Below are 23,852 nucleotides of genomic sequence, written 5' to 3'. Positions count from 1 at the left end.
GTTGTGTATTTTCAAATTCTAGCGATCTCGAGCTGGTTTCTCAAACTTACCTACCCTACCTTTAATAGCTTGGAGACTCTACAATCCACTGTAGCTTTCTTCTGAATGTTCATCATCTGAGGATAATAATGTCTGTAGTGTCTGTCAAAAACCAGCGCCAGCATCTGTTCTTGAGATTAATTGAAAATGCCCTCATGGAGAGGCGTTTTTGAGCTGCCACGAAGCTTGAAATAGCCCAATTTAACGTTAGCAAATAAGGTGCCACATCTGTACACCAGCTGCATGGAACGAAGCGTCCATTGAAGACTTAGACCAGCCCGGCCTCCCGGCACATCCCGTAGAACTGTCCCCGCTGTGCGATGAGGTTTGCTGGAGTGTCCATCTCAGAAATGAGGCCTCTGTCCATGACGATCACTCTGTAAAATGATAAAATAGGCGAAAAGACAGGTTATAAATCCAGCATTTTTTCTAAAACAACCACTATGACATATAAATATGGAATAGGGCTGTCAATTTTGCGCTATCAAGGCCTATGACTGGGCATGGGATTAACATGTAGTTATGTAGTTAGTGGATTGTATTGTTGCAAGTACAAGTTCATTTGCTTTTCAAAATAATGCTGTCTTTAATAAGACCCAATTTTTACAAAAAACACTTTCCCTTATTCTGATTTAAAAAATGTTTTCTTTAAACATTTTCCCAAAGAATTACAAATGTAGATAACAGGTTCCCAGAATCCAAAATAATGCTTTTCGATTGCATATTTTATCTGGCCAACAGTAAAAAAGGTCCAAATGAAGTTAGGTTACATTGATACATAAGAGATAAAGAGCAAATCCTACATTTGAAAAGCAAATATTTGGTATTTTCATTGATAAACAAATTATATATATAATCCAAATTATAATTATTTTGTATTTCTTTCAGGCAACTAAAAGCCCCAAAATATCGTATCGCATCGTATACCTCTAAGTCTATTGTATTGTACCTTGTGTAGTCCATGATAGTGTTGAGGCGGTGAGCAACGGTGAGTACAGTGCAGTCGTCAAACTGTGTGCGGATTGTGGACTGGATGAGCATGTCCGTCTCCAGGTCGACAGCAGCTGTCGCCTCGTCCAAAACCAGGATCTTGGTTTTCCTCAGCAGGGCCCTGGCCAGGCACACGAGCTGGCGCTGACCCAGACTGCAGAGACCAAGAAGAGGGATAAATCACACATTAGATACAATGCAGCCTGGGGACATACAATGCATAGCTGTTTATCTGCATTGCTTTAAGTCATATCTGTATACCTGAGGTTTTCTCCTCCCTCTGAGCATTCGTGGTTGAGTTTGTCAGGCAGATTTGAGATAAAGTTTTTGAGGTGGGCGAGCTCCAGCGACCTCCACACCTCCTCATCTGTGTAGCTGTCAAAGGGGTCGAGGTTCATCCGGAGCGAGCCTGAGAACAGCACAGGGTCCTGAAAGAAAGGAAAACAGATGTTATTCATCACCAGACTAGTAGCAGGATTATTACATGGTCTTATTCTGCGTTGGATACGTTTTGCAGCTTATGCAAACAGTTTATGTGATGAAAGCCAGGGCTTAGTTTCTGTTATTACTGCTGTCCCACCTGAGGAATGATAGTAATGCGGGATCTGAGGTCATGCAGTCCGATGTCAGCGATGTTCACTCCATCTACAAAGATTTTTCCTTTCGCTGCCTCCAAGATCCGGAAGATTCCCAAGGCAAGTGAGGACTTCCCTGCTCCTGTCCGACCCACAATTCCAATCTGAAAAAGGACATTTAAAGTCAGTATTTATGTTGGATGTATTTATATGATTTAAGCAACTTGTCTTCCAGAAATCAAGCCCGGTAATAATTGCGAACTGTTTTGATCATACGAGATGGCTCACCCTCTCTCTTTCATGAACTTGCATGGTAATGCCCTTCAGAGCCAACTCAAGGCCTTTACGGTACTGCAGCCCGTAGTCCTGGAACTCAATAGCACCTCTCTGAGGCCAAGCCAGGGGCAAGGAGCTGCCTTCGATACTCCAACTCGCCTGAAAGAGAGAATAAGAGAGGGTGAGTAAAGAACAAAAGACCTCCTGTTGTAAGTTATTGGATTCAGTGTCCTCAGCAGTGATTTGTTTATGTGTGCAGCAGGAACACTGACCTCTTTAGCAGTCTCCGCATACTCATTGACCCTCTCCACAGACACAATGTTGTTTTCCACATCAGTCCAGGATCTCACTATCCAACTCAAGATTCCAGTCACCTGAAATATCCAATGCAATGAGGTTTTACTTTAATTCTGTTCTTGCCTGAGATGTACATGCATTTGCTGGTTGAGCATTTCAACTTTTCCCATTTTAGCCTTCAACTTGCCACATGTAGCATGCAACTACAGTACAGTCCCACAATATCGTGCAGTGTCTGTTTTGATGTTAATAGGATAGTTTGGATTGTCTGAACTAGGATTATACTTAATGATAGTCTTTATAATAGCAACAGTAGACACCTCAAAAACTCTAAAGTATCCCTTTAATAGATCGGGTATTGGGAAACCTCCAGAAGTGCTGTGTGAGAATGTGTGTGAGTGTGTCTGTTGGCAGGACCTCTTACCTGGAGGGAGTGTGACACAGCCAAACCGACTATTCCTGGGCTCAGGGTGCCTTTTCCCATCACAGAGAGAATGGCGGCAGCTAAGACCACACCATTACCAACAAACTCCAGATTGACTGCCAGCCACCTGTGGATGTTATATTGATTTAGCTTTTAGGAGGCAAGTACCAAAAAGTGTCCTCATTTCTAAAGCCAGGAGTCATTTTTAGCCATGTAACGAAAAGGAATCGCCACAACTCTTGGTGCTATGAGTCATCACCGTCTCTTATGAACTGTGAACTGAGCGAATGGATGTATAAATGGATTGAAAGCACATGATAATGATCATATAACAACTCACCGAGTGGCCACAAATCGGGGGAAGTAGGAGGTCTGATTGAAGTCCACCCTCTCATTAGCCTGCTGAATGAACCTGGACTGCTCGCCGAAGGCCCGGATGACGCTGGCGCCCTGCACCGTCTCGTTGAAGTGTGTGTAGATGGGCGAGCGGCTCACAGCCTCCAGCCTCCGCAGCTGACAGGATGTGGCGACGTAGAAGCTCTGTAGCCCACAGTGGAAAAGTAAAACACCAGCTTTAACGAATGAAACCAATAGAGAGCGCTGAGGGATTTCCCATAATTCCTAGTGAATGTGTGCAACGTCTTTGTCAGCACGTAGGGAACAAAACGCAAGTGTATGGCAAGATCAGCAGGGAGCTTTCCAATAACACATTGTAATAGAAACCAGCTCTTGCTGACCCGCCTAAACATAATACTCTCAAAGAAAGAATAAAGTCTTTGGTGTTTAAAAGTTGGGGGGGAACGTACCTGGACAAAGGCGTAAAGGAAAGCGAGGGGCAGGATGATCACGGCCGCAAAGGGTGTCGCCATCATCACAATGATGCAGACTTCCATGAGTTTAAAAACATAGCTCAGCATCATCTTCAAGCCTTCTGGGACCATGCAGTCGATGGCGTCGATCTCTTTGGAAAAGCGGTTGAGTAGGTTGCCACTGGGCGTGCACTCGAAGAAAGACATTGGAGAGTGCAGCACGTTGATCAGCAGCTCCATATGCAAGTGGCGGGAGGCGATGATACCGCAGATGGAGATGGCGACCGTTGTCCCAAAGATTGCAATACCTGAAAAAAGGGGAAAGATGTTTTATCAAATTATTTGAGGATTAACAAACAAATGTCAACTGTTCACAGACAGTTTGCCAAGGAGGATTCATTCAACTGACCTTGCACAAAACCCAGCGCACCAAACACGGTCAGCTTGAGGTCCGTATCCGTTTGTGTGCCGTTAACAATCGGGTCATCAGCCCACATGCTCAGCCAGTAGTTGTAGGCCAGTGAGGCGCCTTGCTGAAAAGCATACAGGAAGACGATGGGGATGATGCTGACCAAGCCGATGGTCTTGAAGTACTTCTTGTACATCGCCAACCTCACCTGTTATAGAACAACACAACACGAACCAGTCAATCTCAAGGAATTCTTTTGTTGGGTAATGTATTTTTGGGCAATAATGTCCAATTTCATACCATAAGTGTTGAAGTCAAAAGCAATGTTCAGACTTACCCTTCCAGTGTTGGCCTTATCAGCTTTAGTGAGCTTGCCCAAGTCCTCTGGTACTTGTTCTTCGTCTGTTTCAGACACAGGCTCCATGTTCTGCAGGTTTGTATTCGTGGTGTCACCCCTGGAGGACACAAAAACCCAGAGGTCAGTTTTGTAAACAAGTAGCGCGCAAAGCCAAACATTTTTATACGATTTCCAATTGTTAACGTACCCAATAAGTTGCTCCTGTGACAGATCTCTGGAGAATGGCATAAAGTCGACCATGCTGAGACGAGCATTGGACCTCCTGGAACCAGCTGTGAAAAAGGGATTTTTTTTGTTGGTTTTTATTGTGATTATTCATTTTTGAATGATGTTTACTGAACATTAGCCAATGATCTCATATTTGTCTGTCAGCAAGATAACGGAAGAACTATGGGCTAATGTTATTGAAATGGGATGGTTTAACATGGGCCAAACAAGAATGGTTTATATATTGGAGTGCACAAGTACAAAACATTTGTTTCCAACTCCTGTGGGATCACCCAAGCAGCATGTGAATGCACCACTGGATTTGGCGGAGGTCTTTGCTCTTCAAGCGCCATTCTAGTTTAACATAATTGTTCTCACCTCTCTGTATGGCGCTCTCTTTTCGCTCAGTGTTGGCGAATGTGTGAATGAAGTCGGCGAAGGCGCCATGGCGGCTGAGGAGCTCCTGGTAGGAGCCGCTCTCTGTGATTTCTCCATCTACCAGAACAAGGATGAGGTCAGCCTGCGGCAGGAAGCTCATCCCATGGGTCACTAGGATGCGGGTCTGTATAGCCCGCAAAAAACATCATGTTAGCACAACCCAATACCAAATGAACGCTTTCTTCAAAAAGAAAAGTGTCAGCAAAGTGGTGGTTTCCATATTATGATAACAATAGCGCATGCCGCATGCTTGTAAGTGGATTAAGGATTGTAAAACTATGTTTAGGCTCTTTGCAGCTGAGTTGCATTTGGTTTTTATTACATGAATTACCTTGTCCCTAAGGACTCCCTTTGGTCCAACGACTTTGTCAAAGATGTGTTGACCGACATGTGCATCAACAGCAGACAGAGGATCATCCATTAGGTATACATCGGCCTTTCTGTAGACGGCCCGAGCCAGGCTCACTCTCTGCTTCTGCCCACCGGAGAGGTTCAATCCCTGCGTAGACAGAATCATTCAAAAGTTTCGATATACTCAGAGGATTGAGAGACAAGAAAGAAAATCATACAATTTACATTTCTCCCTTTTTGTACCTTTTCCCCAATTTCTGTAGCATCTCCAGCAGGTAGGATTTCCAGGTCTGGCAGCAGTGCGCAGGCCTCCAGCACTCGGTGGTACCACGTCTTCATTTTTTCACGGCCAAATATGATGTTGTCTTGGACTGTGGCATTCTGGATCCAGGCCTGTTGGGGCACATACGCCACGGAGCCCTGTGAAGACAGATATCCAAACAGAGACTGTCAGTATTTATTAAATGATGAAACCCACAACTAAGAATAGAACATGCTCTTGGAAAAGAAGCTCAGCACCTTAACACTGACATGACCGCTCCTTTTCTCTGTTTCACCAAGCATGGCAGACAACAAGGAGGACTTTCCACTGCCCACATGTCCAACCACAGCAACGAGGGAACCTCGTGGCACATGGATACTGATCCTGTCAACAAAGAAAGGAAGTGTCCTGTAAGTCTCTTTTTGTTTTTCTTGTAAATTAACTATTCTTTTATGTGTAATTCATACCTTTTAAGACATGGAGGGCCCTCTGCAGACCAACTAAAAGTGCCGTTTTCTATCACCACGTCTTCACCATCTAAACAAAAAAGAAGGGTTGAACAAAAACAACAAACCCTGCAATAAACACTGAAGACAGGACAGGTCCTTTCAACCTGAGCCACAAACAAACTTTCAAAACAAAATTCCCCTTTGAAGTTACTCGTCAGATTACAGCCTGGGCATAATTACAAGTGAATTTGCTTAATCATTCAAATTACAGAGCTGTTGCTTTTTCAAGAGCTGTCTTAGGAAGTGTTGACGGGTTACAGACAGAGGATTGCTGTATTTTTCTTTTTTATTCCTCTATGAATCATATGTCTGATTTACGTTCAACCGCTAAATGGGAACATCCTATAATTACCCTGTCTGACAGTCAGCCAGGGACCCAGGAAGTGACAGCGCATATGATCCATACAAGGCTGTGGTACTCCAAAGATATAAACAACTAAATCCCGTGGTTGAATTATATTGATTATGACAGTGTAGAAATTAAGGCAGTTGTGGGGAACAAATTGGTGAAATTAAACAGTGCAGAAGAGTAGTTTATTCATTTAGTGTTAAGGTTTATACATCGGTGGCGTTCTTACCAGAGGTCGATGGAGCTTTTGAGACGTTTTCCACCTTCAGTTCCTCAGAGCACAGGTACTTCCCCAGACGCCTCAGTGAAACCATAGCCTGAAACAGAGTCAGTGGTTTTTTAACTCCATCATATCAAACCCATAAAATATACCTCATCAGGCACCATAGATGGAGAGAAACATCTGAGCGCAATCAACAGTTATAAATTGAAACGTCACCTACCTGCATCGTCGTGCTTATAGCGAATGGAAGCTGGCTGAGTGGGGTCTTCAGAATGTTGATCAGCGCCATTGAGACAAAAACTTTCTGTGCATCCAGCACATTCCTGTCATCGAGTGTCACATACACTCCGAACATGGAAAAGGCAATCTTTCGGGAGAAAAAGATGGTAAATGTAAACTTTTACATGCACAACTTGTGTTATCTCTAGAGACATTCCTAATATAAATGCAGATCTTGATGAGGATTTTAATTTCTGATACACATGTATTAAATATACATGCATTAAATATGCTCATAAAGTTGTCCAATACGGTTTTATTAATTGGTTTCATAACGGATTAATTGTTTGGTCCCTTGAATGCAAAACAGTTGTGAGTCTAGAGGTATGTCTTATAAAGACATACCTCTAGACTCACAACTGTTAAAACAAGATATATAATATTTTGTTTTAACAGTCTTAAACTCAAAGATATATATTTTAAAATTATATAAAATCTGGAAAAGCCAGAAATCACCTTAATTGAGAGGCGGGAAATAGCATTTTCTGACATTTATGTATAAAGATGTAAGTTTAACAATTATTCGATAATCAAAATAGTTGGTCTGTCGATCAACTAATGATTTTTCTTAAATCCTTTGAAGCTCTTAACAATATCAGTTTGAGGTCTGTTTGTTTTTAGATGTTTTATCGGTCGCTCCTTGGAATTGTGCTCTTACCAGAAAAGAAGAGGAGTTAAAGGATGCAATGGAGATGGAATAAAGGATCTGAGATTTCTTCAGGGCTTGGAGCTCTTTTTCTCTGTGGCCCAAAACCTTCTCCAGGAAGGCCTTCTCCCAGGCGTAGAACTTCAGGATCTTTATTCCGTTCAGGATCTCATTCATCAGTCTGATGCGGCCGTCCATGCACTTCATCTGGATCTCCTGTGGACCAGACACAAAGGTTTTTATTAAAATAAATATACAACCCAAAGCTGAAACTGCAGCACAGTAGAAAGACAATTACCAGACCAAAGTAAATACATGCTTTTGTGAACATGGGTTTGTCTGCGCTCGTTACAGCTGTAGTAGTTTTCCTGAACATCTTAAAACTTGTTTAATTCAGTAGGAATTTATTGCTTGTAACTTTTTTGTGATTTTTACGACAAGGAAACAACAAAGGGTCAGGAATGTGGTCACTGCATTCAAGACTCAGTTCGATTAAATTGGCATAAAATGTACAGAACCCTCTGTTGTTTTTCCAAAGAAATGAAAAAATATGTTTTCCTACTGCCCACCCTTTCCTTTCATTGTTTTTCAAGCACTTTATATGGGTCCGACATCAAAAGGACAAGAGAGAATGTACCATCCAGGCCAAACACCCACGCGGCTCTTCAGCCACTATCTAAACCAGCTGTGGCATCCCTGACCCAACACGCCAGATGTGGGGGCTACTGAATATACTGAAAATACTCCTACAACTGCTTTTACCTGGAGCTTGCTTCTTTTCTTCGCTATGAACCCGTTGAGTGGAAAAATGAGAATGACAGTGGCGATTCCTGCGAGAGCCGATGGGCCGAGATGCTGAAAAAAACAAATACAAAAAATATGTCAAAGTCCCTTTTTAAGTTAAAATATAGTCGTGCACGAATGAGTCATTCTGAAACATTTTGACATACCTGCCAAAGGAAGAAGAGACAAAGAGCAATCTCAATAGGAGCCAGCCAGACAGCGTTGAAGTAAACCACAAAGTCCATGAGCTTCTGAGTGTCAGCCGAAACCAGATTCACAATCTCGCCCACGGTGCAAGTCCTCCTGGCAGCGCTGTTTATCACCAAAGACTGGTCAACAACAACAAAAGAGACAAAGACATTTTAACCTTCAGTTGTCCACTATATATTCACGCCCCTGAAAAGACCTTAGAGCATCATTCATCTTAGAGACTGCTTTTGTTATTGATATTTAAGGTATAATTGATGTCGCGCTAAGAGGTCAGCGGCTAATTGTCCACAGATAAACCCACCTTCCTGTAAACCAATCCCATGACAGCGGTCTTCACCCTCATTCCCACTGTGAAGCAAGTGTACATGTACTGATGGCTGAAGAGGGACTGGAGACAGGACAGCAGGAACATTAGAGTGGCGTAGAAGTAGCCTTTCCACAGTGGAGCATCTTCGTCTCTCATGAAATCCAGAAGAAGACTGTGGAGGAAGAAATTATGAGGATGATTACACACTTTCAGATTTGATGTAGTGCTACCATAACCCTTTTCCTATGTACGATTTCCCCTGGAAAGTAGTGAATGAAACCAAAGCGGACAGCCCTGTCAACATGATTTTTTTAACTGTGTTTTTTCATTCAATGTGGTGTTTCATTGTCTGCCTTAAACCAGTGGCTGCTGGCCGACTGTTCCACAGAAAGTAGCTCGGGTTGCACAACAATGCTCAGCCTGCGGTCGGCTGCCCTCACACTTGGCCAGTGGCTCACTTATTGTGGTCCGACAGCATTTCTGCTCTTCCTCTCGGCCTGCCGTCCTTGCTGGAACACAGAGGACTGTTGTCCCGACTACTTTTCCTGCTCACAGCTCCATGACCGTAATTAACACTTCCACTGATGCTGTGCTGTGCATCAACAACAACATTCCAGTCTGGCTAGTGGGATTGGGTTAGCCATGACCTGCTTTTTCATTGCAGCCAGCTTCTGTTGTCGTGCGGTTGTCTGAGTCTCAAATCATTGAAAAATAAGACGATGAAGGTGATATCTTAGGTGCTTTAGAGTTTTGACACTGTTACACTATATCTGTCTATCTAAAATGTGGTATTTTCCTACAATCTGCCAAACCCGTGTTTCTTGAAATAATGCCAGGAAAATATTATCTCTTTCACTTAAATGGCTTAATTAAATTGGATGATTCAACCCCCCAAAACACAATAAAACCTATTTTTACTCCTGGGCTGCAGTCCATCCAGGTAATTTGAGCTTGAGCTGAGGTTTAGAAATATGGCTGCAGCATCCCTTAATACAGTGCACGCAATGCCATTTGGTCTGTGGGACTCACTACTAAATATATAATTGAAAAACTCAATAACAACATCTATTTAAAAAAAAAAGAAACCGACATGGTTACTTAGAACTCAAACCGTTTTATGAGCAGTTTCTTTAAGAACTACTTGTTATCAAAACACAACTGCCTGATTTATATTTTCAGGCAGAAGAAGCAGACTATAAACATTTGGGATTTTATACAATCTTGTTGTTTTGGGTGCTGTGTGCACCACAAACCAAATACCCTTGAGCTGTGGGGTACCGGAGTAATATACAGCTAATAACTCCTAAAATTGGCAGCTTTTATTTGCAAGATTCGCTGATGATGAGAGCAAAATTAAGATATTGGGTCACTCTTACCTGAGCACCTGGGGGATGGCGAACATGAACACATCGTGGAATATGATGCACAGGGTGCCGGTCAGAAAGTATTGGCCGAAATTGCGTGCCAGCGTCCTGAGCAGGAAGAAACCAGAGCTCTGCTCCTTCTGCAACTTCCGGAGGAGCTGCGCCTGGTCCGGCAGTCTGCTCCCCAGCGCCACACCCGACGCTAAGGCCTTCTCCTGCCTGCCAGAGAGAGAGAAAGCACGTTACAGACAACACATCTGTGTCAGAGATGCCCGAAATTATGCTGGCGCCTTTCAAGCTTTTACTGTAAAACAGACTGTAAAAAAAACCCTGTTGTTAATCATACCATCACCAACGGACTCAAGAATTCACCAGCAGTAAAAAGCATTATTCACTGACTGATTATTGTACTTAACAAGGGATCTTCAAAGCGCAGGATCATGTTAACAAGCTTTGACACATGGCTCTTGCCCTGACATTATGCTGCTGTATGTCCTCAAGGGACTCCTTTGGAACTATTTTTGGCCCAAAATGCCTCTGTTGATGAGTTGTCCCGAATGTCAATTTACCGCAATCATGACAAGGCATGCTTTGCTCGGGTCATTAATTCAGCCAGCACCATGCTGACTGTTGACCACATTGCAGTAAAATGGAATGGATTCTTTGGCTGTTAAGCTGTAACAATAGAGAGACAACTGCGAGACACGTTATGTTGGATCACATGCGTGGAGCAAAATAACCATATGAGCCTGAGGAAACAGAAAGAACACAGTAGGACAAGTCGGGCTGAGCAAGATATTATATGGATTTCGTGATTTGAAACTAGATATGGTCTTAGATTTTGGATATTGTAATGTAGCATACATTTATTTTCTTGGTTTTAAAGCCTGCATAACAATAAATGGATGGAATTTTCCAAATTCACAAGAGAGTTCCAGCTGTTTTATGTTTATGACCAACATTTCTGTAAAACAGTCTCTTCTATACTTTCGTGTTTTTTGCTAATTAGGAAATGTTAACATGCTTATTCGCTAAACTAAGCGTGTTAGCTTTGTCATTGTGAGCCATGAAGCTCAAAAAGAACAGTATAAAGCGTTGCAGACAGAGCCCTGTTCATTGTAATGAAGTTGCTAGGTGGTGCATGAAGCCAAACAAATTTGACTTCCTAGTATAAAAATACCCAGAGCCAACGTGATTTTCTTTTTACAATACCAAATTACCAGGGTACCCTTTAATCAGCCTGAACTGTATCAACAGGCGTTCTCACTTTTGAAGTTCGGCACATTCATCCGTCCAGTTCTCTTCCAGCTCAGAGATGATCTTGCGCGATGTGTCTTCCTCCCTCAGCGTCCACAGGTCCTCTCCTGCCAGCGGGGTGCGATATCCTTTCACAACAAGCCTGAAGAGGATGATTCATGCACGTGATCGTCAACAAAACACACATATTATTGTAAACAAGAACAAACTGTCACTATAGTGAGTCAGCCGAAGCCAAAAAATGAGTGGGTTCTGAAGAACCATCTTACCCAGTGAACCACCAGAAGAGAATCTTTGAGAGGAAAGAGGCATCTTGCACAGGACAGGGATTCTGCAACAGATTAAAGACCAGACTGTTGTTTTCGCAATAAATTTCCCACCACTTTAAGGCTTTAAAGACGTACACACAGTCAGTTGATGGTTCAATGCTGCACTTGTGAGGAGTGTGTTAAAGAAGGCTAACGTGTGTAAACAGCACTGGACAGTAAGGTGGTCCATTGTGGGGGGAGCAGAGGCCATGAACTCCCACACAACAGAATAAATAGATTTCAGTGTTAGCACAGGGTGAACATGACGTCCTAAGGTCTAGCGTAGACATAGCGGAAATCTGTCATCATGCTAAAACTGTCCAACACGTGGATATACACACACACACACACACACACGTACACACACACGTAAGCACACAGAACGTTTGTTCTCTCACACATTCTTTATGACATCTCTCTCCACCCTGCCTCCCCCTCACCAGGGTGTTTGCTCTCTTCATTACCAGTGCGCTCACTTGTTCTTGCACTTCCTCTCTTCCTGTGAGTAACTAACCAGAGCGTGGGTTCGGAGAGGAGGAGGAGGAGGTGAAGGTGAAGGAAGACGAAGAGGACACACCAAGGATCGACCAATGGGTGTGTCCACCCCGCCAGACTGCGGCTTCTGCACCCTCACCACCGGCCAAGAGTTTCTTAGGGACTTTTCCGGCTATTTTGATTGTTACTCACCGGGGAAATATTACGCCCCTTGTCCATTTGATTGATTAGAAGACTCATTTTCATTCACCTGTCAGCTGTCCTGAATCGACTTGCTATTTTATGTTTGACAAAGTGTCATCTGGCCCATGATTGATGGCATAGTGAGATCAGTATTAGGCAATGCAGTTTTGATGACCCAAGGTTGGAGTACAGTAAGTGAGTCACCCTGATGGTATGCTGGACAACGACACACACACACACACACACACACACACACACACACATATTCACACATATTCACACTCCCCTCATAACAAGCCAAAGCGGTGAAGTGAGAGTGGAAGGAGGAAGGGAGGGGAATTGCATCATTTCCTCCAAAAGGTAAAAATGTCTTGACAACAAAAGTTGAAAACCACAAGATAGCTGTTCAGGCCTTTCCCTGGGTATTGGATTGGAGTGGACTTTTTATGAAGGAAGTGGGATACATTCTCCTCTGCTTACCTTTTGAAATGTGTTTTTTCCCTCTGGAGGCTGGTCAGCAAAACAGCACAGGAAGAGCTGGGCCAGTTGGATTGTGAAATAGGAGAAAAAGGCGAGGTATCGTACGATATCAGATGCAATGCCCTGTGGAATAGGAAAGCACAGATTAAACAGGCTGCTGCAGGGCTGAAAGTGCTTCAGGCAGAGTTCCTTGAGTTTATGGTCTCAAGTTGTAAGAACGTTTTTCTATGTTTATTCTAAGCTGGGGACACAAATTAATTGGCTTTGTGGCTGTGCTCATGCCACAGAAAAATAACATTTATGTTAAATCAAGATATAGGGACTTCAACAGCATCCAAATGTATGCCTTTCAACCTAACCCAACAAATCAAACAACATCCTGTGGTTTACAGCGTCATTTATCTCCGCTGTGGTTTGTATGCAGTTTCACAACAACACGAAGATTCATTACATGACTTCCCATGCTTACACATTGTATAGCAGAGGATATGGTTTATACACCAAAAACACAGACACAATAAAGAGTATTTTTTACCTTTAAGCTAAATCAAGAGTGAAACCTAAAGTCTTTAATGGTGCACTTTATATAAATAAAGCACTAGTTAAAGCTGCCCTTCAGTCACGCTAAGAGCCCGTATCTGTAAATAGGGAGATTGTGGTTTCACAAACCAGCTTCCTTACATTCAATCAAGGGAACAGCTGCAATATTAACCACTCAAGAGACTTTTGTGAAATGTAGGACTTACATGTTATTCTTGACATACAGAAACTGTGGGGTTTGGCAGAGGCATTGTTTACTGGGTGAAGGCCATTGCCACAGCCTGTCTGTTGCGCAGCAGAGTGGCTAAGCATTAAAGTCAGAGCCATGGTAAACAGTAAAATTACTTTTTCAGAAGAAAAGTGTGGAGCTTTATTGAGAAAGGAGATACGACGGGGCCAAATGGATCCGGCCACACAGTGAAAAACATGGTCAGGATGGTCGGAGAGCGGGTGGGTGAAAATGTATGTCAAGTGAATAAGAATGGCCAAAGGTCCACAAACGTGAACTCTGTCAACTAGCCAATAAAGCTGCAATGTGAATAACATACTTTCTTCATTATTTTTAAAAGAATATGCCATTACAATGCGTAACACAGCAGATAGAGAACTGTGCAGCACACGTCTGTTCTTGTGACATCTATCTAAGAAAATAATATATATTTTTAATTAGCTTAATTACTATTAAGACAAAAAAATATTTCAGCATCTGTAGTTAAACATTTTACAAGATATACTAATTGTGTTCGATTGAATTATTAAGGAAATTTTAAGAAAAATGTCGGCAAAATGTAGATGCTAATTAGGCCTTCTAATTCGCCAGTAAACCGAGCAGCCTACAAGAAGTTAAAGTTGCAAACCAGTCAGCCTTGCCATCTAAGTGCTGAACAAGGGTACTGTAAGTTCAGCTAGTATTGGCCATGTTTTATGGTGTTTGGAGATTAACTTGAAAATCACGAAAGCCACCAATAGCAGCAACAGATGATTAGTCTTGTTGGTTAAATGTAGGCTACTTCAGCACTTGGCAAAGGAGTTTCCATATCCAATTAGCAATTATCAACTATTTTTTCGTCAAAGGCAAAAGACACTTTAAATGGGCATTTGAGGAAAGGGTTGTCAAATATAATACGAAAACCAGTAACCCAGAGACAGGAAATAGGGGAAACAGCAAGCCTGGCTTTTTACAAAGATAACAAAATCCTTAAACTAGCACTGTGCAAAAACACGAACTGTTGTTTTCACTCTTAACGTATGTTTAAGTCCTTCTGCTAAGTTTGGCTAATTAGCTTATTTAGCTAGCTGTTGCTTGCTAAATCTCAAACATATAAACTTCTTGTTAATAAGTGGATTTACTAACTCCATCTTAACTTTGATTATATCTTCTGTAAGAAGCATACTTTTGAATTTCAGTAACGTTCCCTCCTATGACCGGGCAAAATGTGATGGTAATGATGATATTTGAATCTTTAGAGAAGTTGATTAACAGAACACATGTGCCTATGAATTTGGTTAATCCATACAAATGATGTTGGAGGAATGTATGGGTGTCTTGTGTTTGTCCTATATGCACGCGTGTGGTTGAATGAAATGAAAACATCTGTGTCTAAATTGTAAATGAACTCGCATTATGTGTGGATGCATAGATTTCCATCTGGCTGTGTTTACAGCAGTGTAGGCCCATAAACACAGCGCTGACGTTCCTCTGGTCTGACCCTGGGCTGCCATGTCTCACCAGCATTTATCCCAGAGCCTTCATTACTCTCCCCCAAGCAGTGTGGGAATGTCACATTGGGGACGATAAAACAGAAATATGGATGTGAGTGTGTTTGTGTGTTTTTTATAGAAATGCAAATGCGCCTGCCCCACGAATGCTTAAATAGAAACTTACCCCATATAGGCTACAACAATGATTGCAGTGTCTGACACGAGACACAGGAAGAAAAGACACTTAAACACACACAGGCTTGACCAGAATTGGCAGTGTCATCCTCCAACACTTGGTTAACTTTGGGTTACCTTGGTTGAAATTGGGGGATGAGACAAACTCTTTGCTGACACAGGGTATATCTCAAGCTGTGCTGCTGGAGTCTTGTGTCTAGACTATGGGTGGGAGTAGACCTGATTAGATATGCCTGCATGGTTTTTGGACACTGCAAGTTCACTGAGTTCAAACCTGACAAACACATTGAATTGCCCTTCATTTTCAACTTTGGCTTTTTCTTGATGCTTGAAATATTGACATTGACGGTATTTCTATTAAAGATATGGTGTAGTGGTACTATTCCATATGATTTGATAGGCTAAACCAAACACATACCTCGTCCATAGCCAGCTGGATCTTCGCCCTGAGAGGCACCAGGGAACAGATAACAGCCAAGACCCAGAACAGGAAGAGGAATATGGAGGAACGGCAGCCTCTTATTCTTTCCAACTGGATGATGCATAAGGCCAAGATCTAGAGAGGGACAGAAGAGTACTTGTTTAAATTCACATGAGTGGATCTGACAGGAAACGAGAGGAAACAACTTAATCCCCAAGACAGAAAGCGCTCAGATCTGTGATGCCACATTTTAGAAAAGCCTGAAGCAACTCAACATGGACAAGAAAATGTTTAATTTGAAACTACGAGTTGCCTTTTTGGATTTACATGCCAGGGAGATTAATTTTGTTATTACTATCAGGTCTCAATTTCAAACCAAGTGATTTTGTTGTTTTGGTGAATTTCTTTTCAGTTCATCTGTGGGAAAATATGTTGTTAAGACTGCCATTCAGCACTACTTCATTCAGTTGGAGGAAATAAAGTCCTCTATCTCCTGTATTAACTGTGGGTATCAGTGCCAATGTTTCCATCACAGGGTGTAATGAGATTGAGTCTGATCTAATGCAGCCAATGGTGGTTTTGAAAAAGAACTTGAGTTTCTGGGATTTCCCTGGCCGCAGGCGCAGCTGTGATCCGACTGACTACCGCTTATAAATGACACATGTATGGTATGCCGCATGCCCAGCACACACCGCTTTATGTTATTATATACTTTCCTTTAAAAAGGTTCTCAATGCTGTGATGTTTTTTCAAAAGTTGGTCTGATTCAGTGCTTGGATACGGCCTGTCCTCAGGAGTCATGTATCTGCTGTGAACCAGCAATTGGTTCCTCTCTGTACGTTTGCCAAGTGAGACGTCACTTTGTCATGCCAGCTCATCACCAAATTTGGGGAAAGCAGGTTTAGGTTTCCATAATGACTACCACATTGGTAATTTTGGGATCAGCCACAATACTGTTATAAACTATAGCTGCCTGTTATTTCTGTAAGTTTTCACAACAACAACCTTATACACTTCATGTGGGAGATGAGTACAGATTTCTGTGTGGTGGCCAAGAGGTTGAACATCTATGTGCTTAAGTGGAAACAAACAAACAACATAAAGGCTTCTCATTTACTTGCTGTGTTGACTCACTGATTTTTTCATTCTTTTGTTCATTCATTTTCTCTACACAGTCTATTGAAGGATGAGTACAGATAGATAGGCACTTACAAACATACCTATGGGGAATTTAGAGTCTCCAGTCCACCTGACTGGACGTTGGAGCCAAAAGGCACACAGGGACAGCGTGCCAACTCAAAGTCATGTGAAAGTCCAAGAAATTGAAGTGCTTTTGGGGTGGCAAAACCTTTCAAATTGCACATGGTCAATCTGATCCGCATTTAAACCAAATAACACCACTTTATGTTCCAATTGTACATTGATTGTCCCCCCCAAGTGTTCAACCTAACTCTCCCATGGGACTGCATGATCCCATGGGATGTATCAGTCAGCAGCAGAAAGCCCATGGTAAGAACTTTATGTTCTCAACTGCTGGTACTTAAAGAGCTATACTGATGTGGCTGAGGCTGCATCAGCCCCATCCAACCTTAACATTAGTGGGGAATTGTAAAGCTGACCTTGGGTCAGCATTTGAGGGCAAGGACCCTCCTATTCCCAGCCTTCCGCTGTGACTTGCCATACTGCTGCAAACCATCAGCCCATCTGTTTGTAGAAGTCAGTGGGTGGAACTAAGTCCATCACCGAGCCCAAATCAAAAACCCTACCTTATAATTACACAGGAAGTGTGCAGCGCTTTGGGAAGGAATTGGAATTTACATCATGGTATTGCTGATTATAGTCAATGTCATGTGTGTGCTTTTCATCAATAGTGACCACGACTCGTTCGTGGGCTGCAAACTGTTCCTATACATTAAGTTGAGTTGAATGGTACAAAACAAGTTGGTGGGAGAAACAAGAGCACAGTGTTCTAGTCCTGTACCCAGGGAGCGGGTGGTGGTGGGCGGCTACAATCAAGAAAATTATATCCTTTAATAAAAATAGGTCTGGCAACTCCATTTAAAGATTGGTGACAAGCTCTTCATCTGATTTAGTGGATGTTTGTTTGTCTGATACATTTTATCCTCAAAATAAATGACCTTCATTTGAAATATGTATCTCATATCTGGAAATACAAGAGACGTCTCAGTGTATTTTTACTAAAACACGTGCTGCTATTTACTCAGAAGTCTGAAAAGACCACAGATGGCCAAGGGTGTCTGACTTGGAGACTGCAGGACCTGTATAAGGCTGCAGAGAGAGAGGAAGCTTTGTGAGTAAGAGTACATGATTATGTGGGTCAGTATTAGAGGCTCACTGGGTTACTACACCATGCCTTCCTTTCTGGACTCAGCACCCTTGTATGGCATTGTACCATCTTACATCACTCCTGCTGAGGGTAAACAGCATTTTAAACTTGCCATGCCACCCATGTTGCCAGCTGCACCCCTCTTCTGTTTGCTGCTACGTACTCATCAGTCAAGTATAATTTAAAATCTGCAGAAAATGAGTGGGATCAATGTTCTGAGAAACATTTTGGGTTGTTTCCATCAACACTGTCCACTGAAACAATCCTCTGATTGCATACCAGCCCTTATTTTATATAAATAATATTCTGTTGCCCACCCTACATGCCACCCTGATCCAGGTAGGGTGGGCATTAAACGGGCATTGCAATTTAGATTTGAAATGTTTGGATGAAAAGAGTCAAACAACATTTTTAACTGTAAGGCATTCGGAAAGCGTAGACCTCCGCCAAGTGCATTTCCTTAAAGGAAGAAATAATGGCTGTATACGCCCTGTGATTTGAATCCACACCAACATTTGATTGGTTCTTCCCTCGCCCATGTTACACCCTACACCCAAGTTTGATGAAAATCGGACTAGTAGTTTTTTGTAATGCTGACAAAAAGAAAAACAATGAAATGAAAACCAATAAGATTAAGAATAAAGATCTTATCTAGACTGCATAGCTCTGTGCAGGTCTTGCACTAATTTGGATCTAAACATTTGAGTAGTTTGAGTAGTTTCTCTTCAGACCTGAGAAAGATAATCAATGTGCAATATGGATTCAGGGCATGGCTTTGTTTATTCAAAACTTCAGGTTTTCTTATTCCAGGGTAAGGTTGGATTATCTTTTCTTCCTTTCCTGCATTGCAATTAAACACGTCCGACCATACTGTAAATACAGTCTTGGGCAGAACAATGGCGCTAAAAAAAAAAAAAGCTGGCGTCAAAACTTCCAGTCCAACAGCACACCTGTAGCCTATATAAAGACGGAACCTTTCTATGTAATTAGGTTTAACATAGGCTGCAATTGTGTTTCGTCACCTTTGTTGAGTTCGGTGGTTTTGTGTTTTTTTTATGGATGAACAGAAAGTTTGGCAGGGATTCAAATGAGCTTGATTTGAAGCACATGATTAGTCAATGCACTGCCACCACTGAATATTTGCATGCAACAACATGATTGAATAAGCAGCAACAAAACCGTTGATTCAATAAACTTAAATAGACTAACACTGGCCATCCTGCTGAGGTTCATGAGAAAGTAAATCATCCAGTTTACCACTGCTATGACAGAAATGGAGGGAAAACATCATAGTATACTTTGGAAAATAATAAAAATGTTTTCTTTATGACATATGGTCTCTCATTTGCACAGCACCTACCGATCACATTTTTCATTTATTGAAACTTTGCATGTACGTATGTATGCCGATTTCACCTCAAGCAGTAGCTGATGTCACTATGTATCTGCGCCCTGATGAGTGATGGTCAAATCCTGGCGGAGTTTACAGGGCAATGTAATATTTGCAATGCCTGCAACACTATAAATCTAACCTTGGATATGCATCTTTGCACCTGGGTGTCTTGCCAACAAACTTTACATACATAGGCTTTATATCCTTTCATTTGCCTGCACATCGACATGTGAGACAGGCGGAAATATTCCCCAAACTCCTCTGTAACCCAGAGCAACGCAGGAGGGACAATAGATGTGTGATTTCAGCCACAAATAATAAGTCAATAGTTAAAGCTTTTTCCATAAACAAACCTTGGATGCACTGAGAGTCTGTTAAACTAATGCATAATTACATTATTCCTTGGCAAACCTGATCAGGGATAACCCACTAATGAGTTCCATTTGCTAATTAAAAGAGACTGTTTTAATTGCTTTAAAGTTACAAGCTATTTTAACTTTTTACTGACCCGTGAACAGTTTTACAAGGCTTATAAGTTCTTCTATAGGACTTATTTTCATCTATTAATCACCTTGTGTCACCTTGAATTCTGTGTTCTCAACAGTAAGGTTTAGTGACAATATATGTGTTTGGATGGAAGTGACCATATCACTGGCTGAATTACACTTCTGCTGTGACAGTTTTAAAAAAAATGATTCTTCTCTGTTTTCTGATTCTTTCACTGCAAAGACATTTTAGAAAAACAAGACTGTCTTCAAGAATTCAAGAAAACACGGTAAGAGAATTCAATATTCAACTGTGGGGTCATTAAGTGTATTCAATTTAGATAACATGCTTTGAGGAGATGACATTTGATTTAAATATTCATCGCTTTGCAGTATTAAGTATAGCAGTTAGTGTAAATCAGACAAGAGACACGGTATTTACCACAGTCAGGCTGCGTATGATGGGGCTGAGGAGGAAGACCATGTGCTGCTGGATCTCCTGGCTCCTCTCCAGCAGGATGTAGAAGAACTCAACGAAGCCAAAGGAGGCCAACAGGAAACCCAACACCTGAACACGGATGGATGGAGAAACTTTACAGTGACCTTTGCCAACATTTATTTTTGATACTGGGGATCTTGTTGAGAAAAACGAATAACAAAATCTGGCCAAATTATTGGCGAAGTCTCACCATCTTGGAGCTGCATAGGCAGGACGTTCGGATGCGACCGTGGTCATAATAGTAGAGGTAAAGGCAGTAGAAAGGGGCCAGCAACCACAGATAGATACAGGGGACCCACACCAATACTGTGTTCTGGAAACACTGGGTCAGGTCCGGGTTGGCTGTGTACCACGTACGGTTCCAGTCCTACAACAGAGAGAAAGGACAGAAGTTGGACATCAAGGGAATATGCTTAAGAAGTAAAACTGTGAGTTTATATCCATCATCTGACAAGACAGAGCATGTGAGAGCCAAAACCAGAGAACTCAGACTTGGTGTGCATCCTACGTTTCATCCATCAAGGCAGTGGAGAGTGAAACCACAGCAAGTCACAGTCTGCGCCCAATCCTGAAAGAGTGTGAGTTGGAGGAGGCCTTCTTTTGCTCAGAAAGCTGAGTCAGTTTGGGTTTTCTTTTCTCACCACGTCTCTGCTTGTTCCCTAATTTCAGTTGGGCAATGTAAAATGTCAACTCATTAAAAAGCTAGGTTAAGGATTATATTAATAATGAAGCCGATAAACAATAAAGATCCTGGCATCATAGCTGTGTTGACCAAATTCTGCCAGGAGTTTGAGATTATGTACCAGGATAGGTTGTCTCTTGTACAGGAAATACATATAAAGGGGGCTAAGTGGCTTGTTGTTGTCTTGCTACCCTTGTTTATCACCCCTCTGGCCTAATGAGGGGCAGGGTGTCTGGCTGTGCTAACAAGGCTGCCCTGCGGAGTCACCACAGGAAGTGGGTTAAGGCTTCTTGGCTGGCGGAGCAGTCTGGCCCTGCTGGTAGACTCCCAACTGGGATTAGGGACGGAGGTCGCAGTTGGTGGCAGCTGCAGAGTCGTTATGCAATGCAGCCCTGCAGATGAACCATGTGGGGCAACGCAGTACTGCTGCTCGAGGGGGGTGGTGTCCCTGCATGAACAGTTATTAATTCAAGTTTACGATCAATCACGACTAATTCCCACCTATGGAGCCACAAGGGTCTGAATCACAGTCTGACTGCCTGTTCACATCAGAGGTGGCCCACACATTTTTGCCATGCACATACATTCCCACATGGCTTAATCTTTATAGATGATGCATTTAAGGTTCTGTAAACAACACAGCATTTCATATACTAGTGGTCTGTTTGAGCACCTATGTATCAAAATCCAGTGATAAATCTCTATAGAGGCAGTGCGTGGGAGGCTACTTTCGCAGACCCTTCTGACTCCTGCGGTCCGTGGCAGGCTGATAAACAGAACTCTTTTATGTAAGGACTGCAACTTGTTAAATGCTCTCCAGGCACTTTCTTGTGCATTTTGCCTAGTACTCATCCTGTTTCTCACCCTTAGGTGAAGTAGTTGCAGTTAACTTGTGGCCAACAGTTTGGCTATTTTTCACCGGAGAAACACAGTGATGTGAAAACAGTAGAGACTTTTGCTGTGCTGCAAATCTGCTGAATGTCCCCTTTTTATATTTTCTAGACTTGGTAGAGCAACTCGGTGGCTCATAATGAGTTAAATAAATTCAACCATGCACTGGCTTGTGAGCAAAGAATAATCATGCACCTAATGCGAGTAAGTGACGTGTATGAACCAAGGACCCTGTAATTTTAGAAGGCATTGATCAACTCTCTTGACAGTTTCACCTAGACTTTGACCTGTTTTTTTTAATTACAGGATTGCTTCATCTAAAATTAAAGAAGCTAAATGCACTTCTATCTCTTAGATAGGCCCCTTTTAAATGTCTTAAAAAGCTTGTATTGGTGTTTATAGGTCCAAACTCTTCTGCTGAGCTGGATTTGCTAGTTCAGTATTAAAGCCACATTTATCCCCATTAGTACCCTCGGGCTGTGACCAATGACTAAGCAATGACTCTGTTCCAAAAGCATGTGAAGGTTTGATTACTCTAATCAATAACTGGAAGTACTTTGCAGTCAACGGTAGACAAACACATCTGTTAAAACATCCTCATTGCTCTCTGATGGATGCAATGTGGCTCATAACATTACATTTCATCTTTCATAAAAGTTTGGTTATCCATTGTTTTAAGGGTTCCGAAAAAAACAGTCATAAAACAGAAACACAGAGGGAGGAAGAGGAAGGGGGGTGGGGGGCGATTAAGAGGCAAGTAAGGAGTGCATTCAAAAGTTTTGGCACACCAGCTGGATCGCGGCCATTTATTTTCGAGCCGGGATTCAGAATGTGGAGGTTTGCTCATATACAAGACTCAAAAGCTTTTCCAACAACATGAGCTCACTCAGTGTGGCGTATCTCCACCTCTCTGCATCTCATTGTGCTGTACCACTGAGAACAGAGTGAATGCAACTCTGATACGCATCAATGGTAAATTCTCTCATTCAGACTTGTTTTGTCTCCGATTTCAAATGCCCTCTTATATCTACGTACATTACTGCAAACTGAGAAGGTCACTGTAAGCTATGGGGATTTTTTTCCTGTACTGCTGAGCGCTGCCAGCTAACATTTTAGGTGAACCCATCTCACCTGTTCCTGTTCTGCACACTGTTCTTTTATTTTTCATTCTACTGTTTACCAATACAAACCAGTCAAATGCCAATGAGCCTTTAGTACAAGCTAAAGACACAAAAACGACATGCTAATGAAGCTAATGCTAATTGCATTAATCCCTTAATCACATCCATGCTGAGGATCAAACAAGTTAACAAGTTAATAAGCAAAAGATCAAAAATAATATGCATTATAATGTACATTAGCAACAATGGGTGCTCTTTATGCATTAATACAAACTTTTACATGAGTATTTACACATAAATATTAGCTTATATCAAACAAACATTGATTTTGTGACAGTAAAAACGTTCCTGACGCACAAAAATATATCAAACTAGCTAGGATTCTATATTGTCTGGAAATACACAAGAAATAGCTCAGGGTCAGTGAACGCATCACAAACTCACCCACAGAGGGTCCAGGCCGCTGAGTCTGCAAAAGGCATCCATCAACTTGCTTCTCCTTCTTTCCTGATGCTCCACTTGTTGGGGTCGGTCAGCCCTGCTCCTCACGCTGGTTGTAGCACACACTCTTCACCAGTATGTGTGTGTGTGTAACAGACGTGGGGCTAGATACTTTAGTATATGTGTCCCTATTAGACTTTCCCTCTCTGGCTAATGGTTGTAAATCTTAGTTTTAGCTGGTCCTTGCCTCTCTGTCTGGGTGGCACGAGCTGTGTTTATTAGTGTGTGTGTTTGAGTTTGTCTGTGGG

The 23,852-nt window shown here is 42.1% G+C and overlaps 1 protein-coding gene across 1 annotated transcript; it reads right to left on the bottom strand.

Annotated features, from left to right (window-relative positions):
* abcc6a (ATP-binding cassette, sub-family C (CFTR/MRP), member 6a) lies at nt 1–23,589 on the bottom strand. Its single transcript, XM_034130564.1, has 31 exons — nt 23,548–23,589; nt 20,600–20,776; nt 20,353–20,478; nt 15,683–15,820; nt 12,829–12,951; nt 11,632–11,693; nt 11,373–11,504; nt 10,118–10,324; nt 8,736–8,913; nt 8,392–8,553; nt 8,204–8,296; nt 7,454–7,657; nt 6,737–6,883; nt 6,523–6,610; nt 5,903–5,972; nt 5,693–5,819; nt 5,417–5,593; nt 5,154–5,321; nt 4,763–4,946; nt 4,365–4,449; nt 4,157–4,274; nt 3,820–4,027; nt 3,408–3,718; nt 2,942–3,141; nt 2,602–2,728; nt 2,153–2,254; nt 1,893–2,039; nt 1,610–1,768; nt 1,291–1,457; nt 989–1,183; nt 1–416 (listed from the first exon to the last, which is right to left on the bottom strand). Exons 1-31 carry the CDS (start codon nt 23,587–23,589, stop codon nt 308–310), a joined length of 4,533 nt encoding a protein of 1,510 aa, XP_033986455.1. The 3' UTR covers nt 1–307.
* Nucleotides 23,590–23,852: the final 263 nt, after the last annotated feature.

Source organism: Trematomus bernacchii, unplaced genomic scaffold (assembly GCF_902827165.1).
Source record: "Trematomus bernacchii unplaced genomic scaffold, fTreBer1.1, whole genome shotgun sequence".
In the NCBI taxonomy this organism is placed as follows: Eukaryota; Metazoa; Chordata; class Actinopteri; order Perciformes; family Nototheniidae; genus Trematomus; species Trematomus bernacchii.
Note: the sequence above shows the minus strand (reverse complement) of the source record. Positions and strands in the feature narration are given on the sequence as shown.

What these genes read in the sequence shown, in the direction of transcription:
- abcc6a (XM_034130564.1), bottom strand. Translation starts at nt 23,589, where the DNA reads ATGGATGCCTTTTGCAGACTCAGCGGCCTGGACCCTCTGTGG. An exon ending in AGGGAGTCCTTAGGGACAAG is followed by an intron (nt 4,947 to 5,153) that starts GTAATTCATGTA and finishes CGGGCTATACAG; the next exon opens with ACCCGCATCCTAGTGACCCA. An exon ending in GCATTACTATCATTCCTCAG is followed by an intron (nt 1,458 to 1,609) that starts GTGGGACAGCAG and finishes CCTTTCTTTCAG; the next exon opens with GACCCTGTGCTGTTCTCAGG.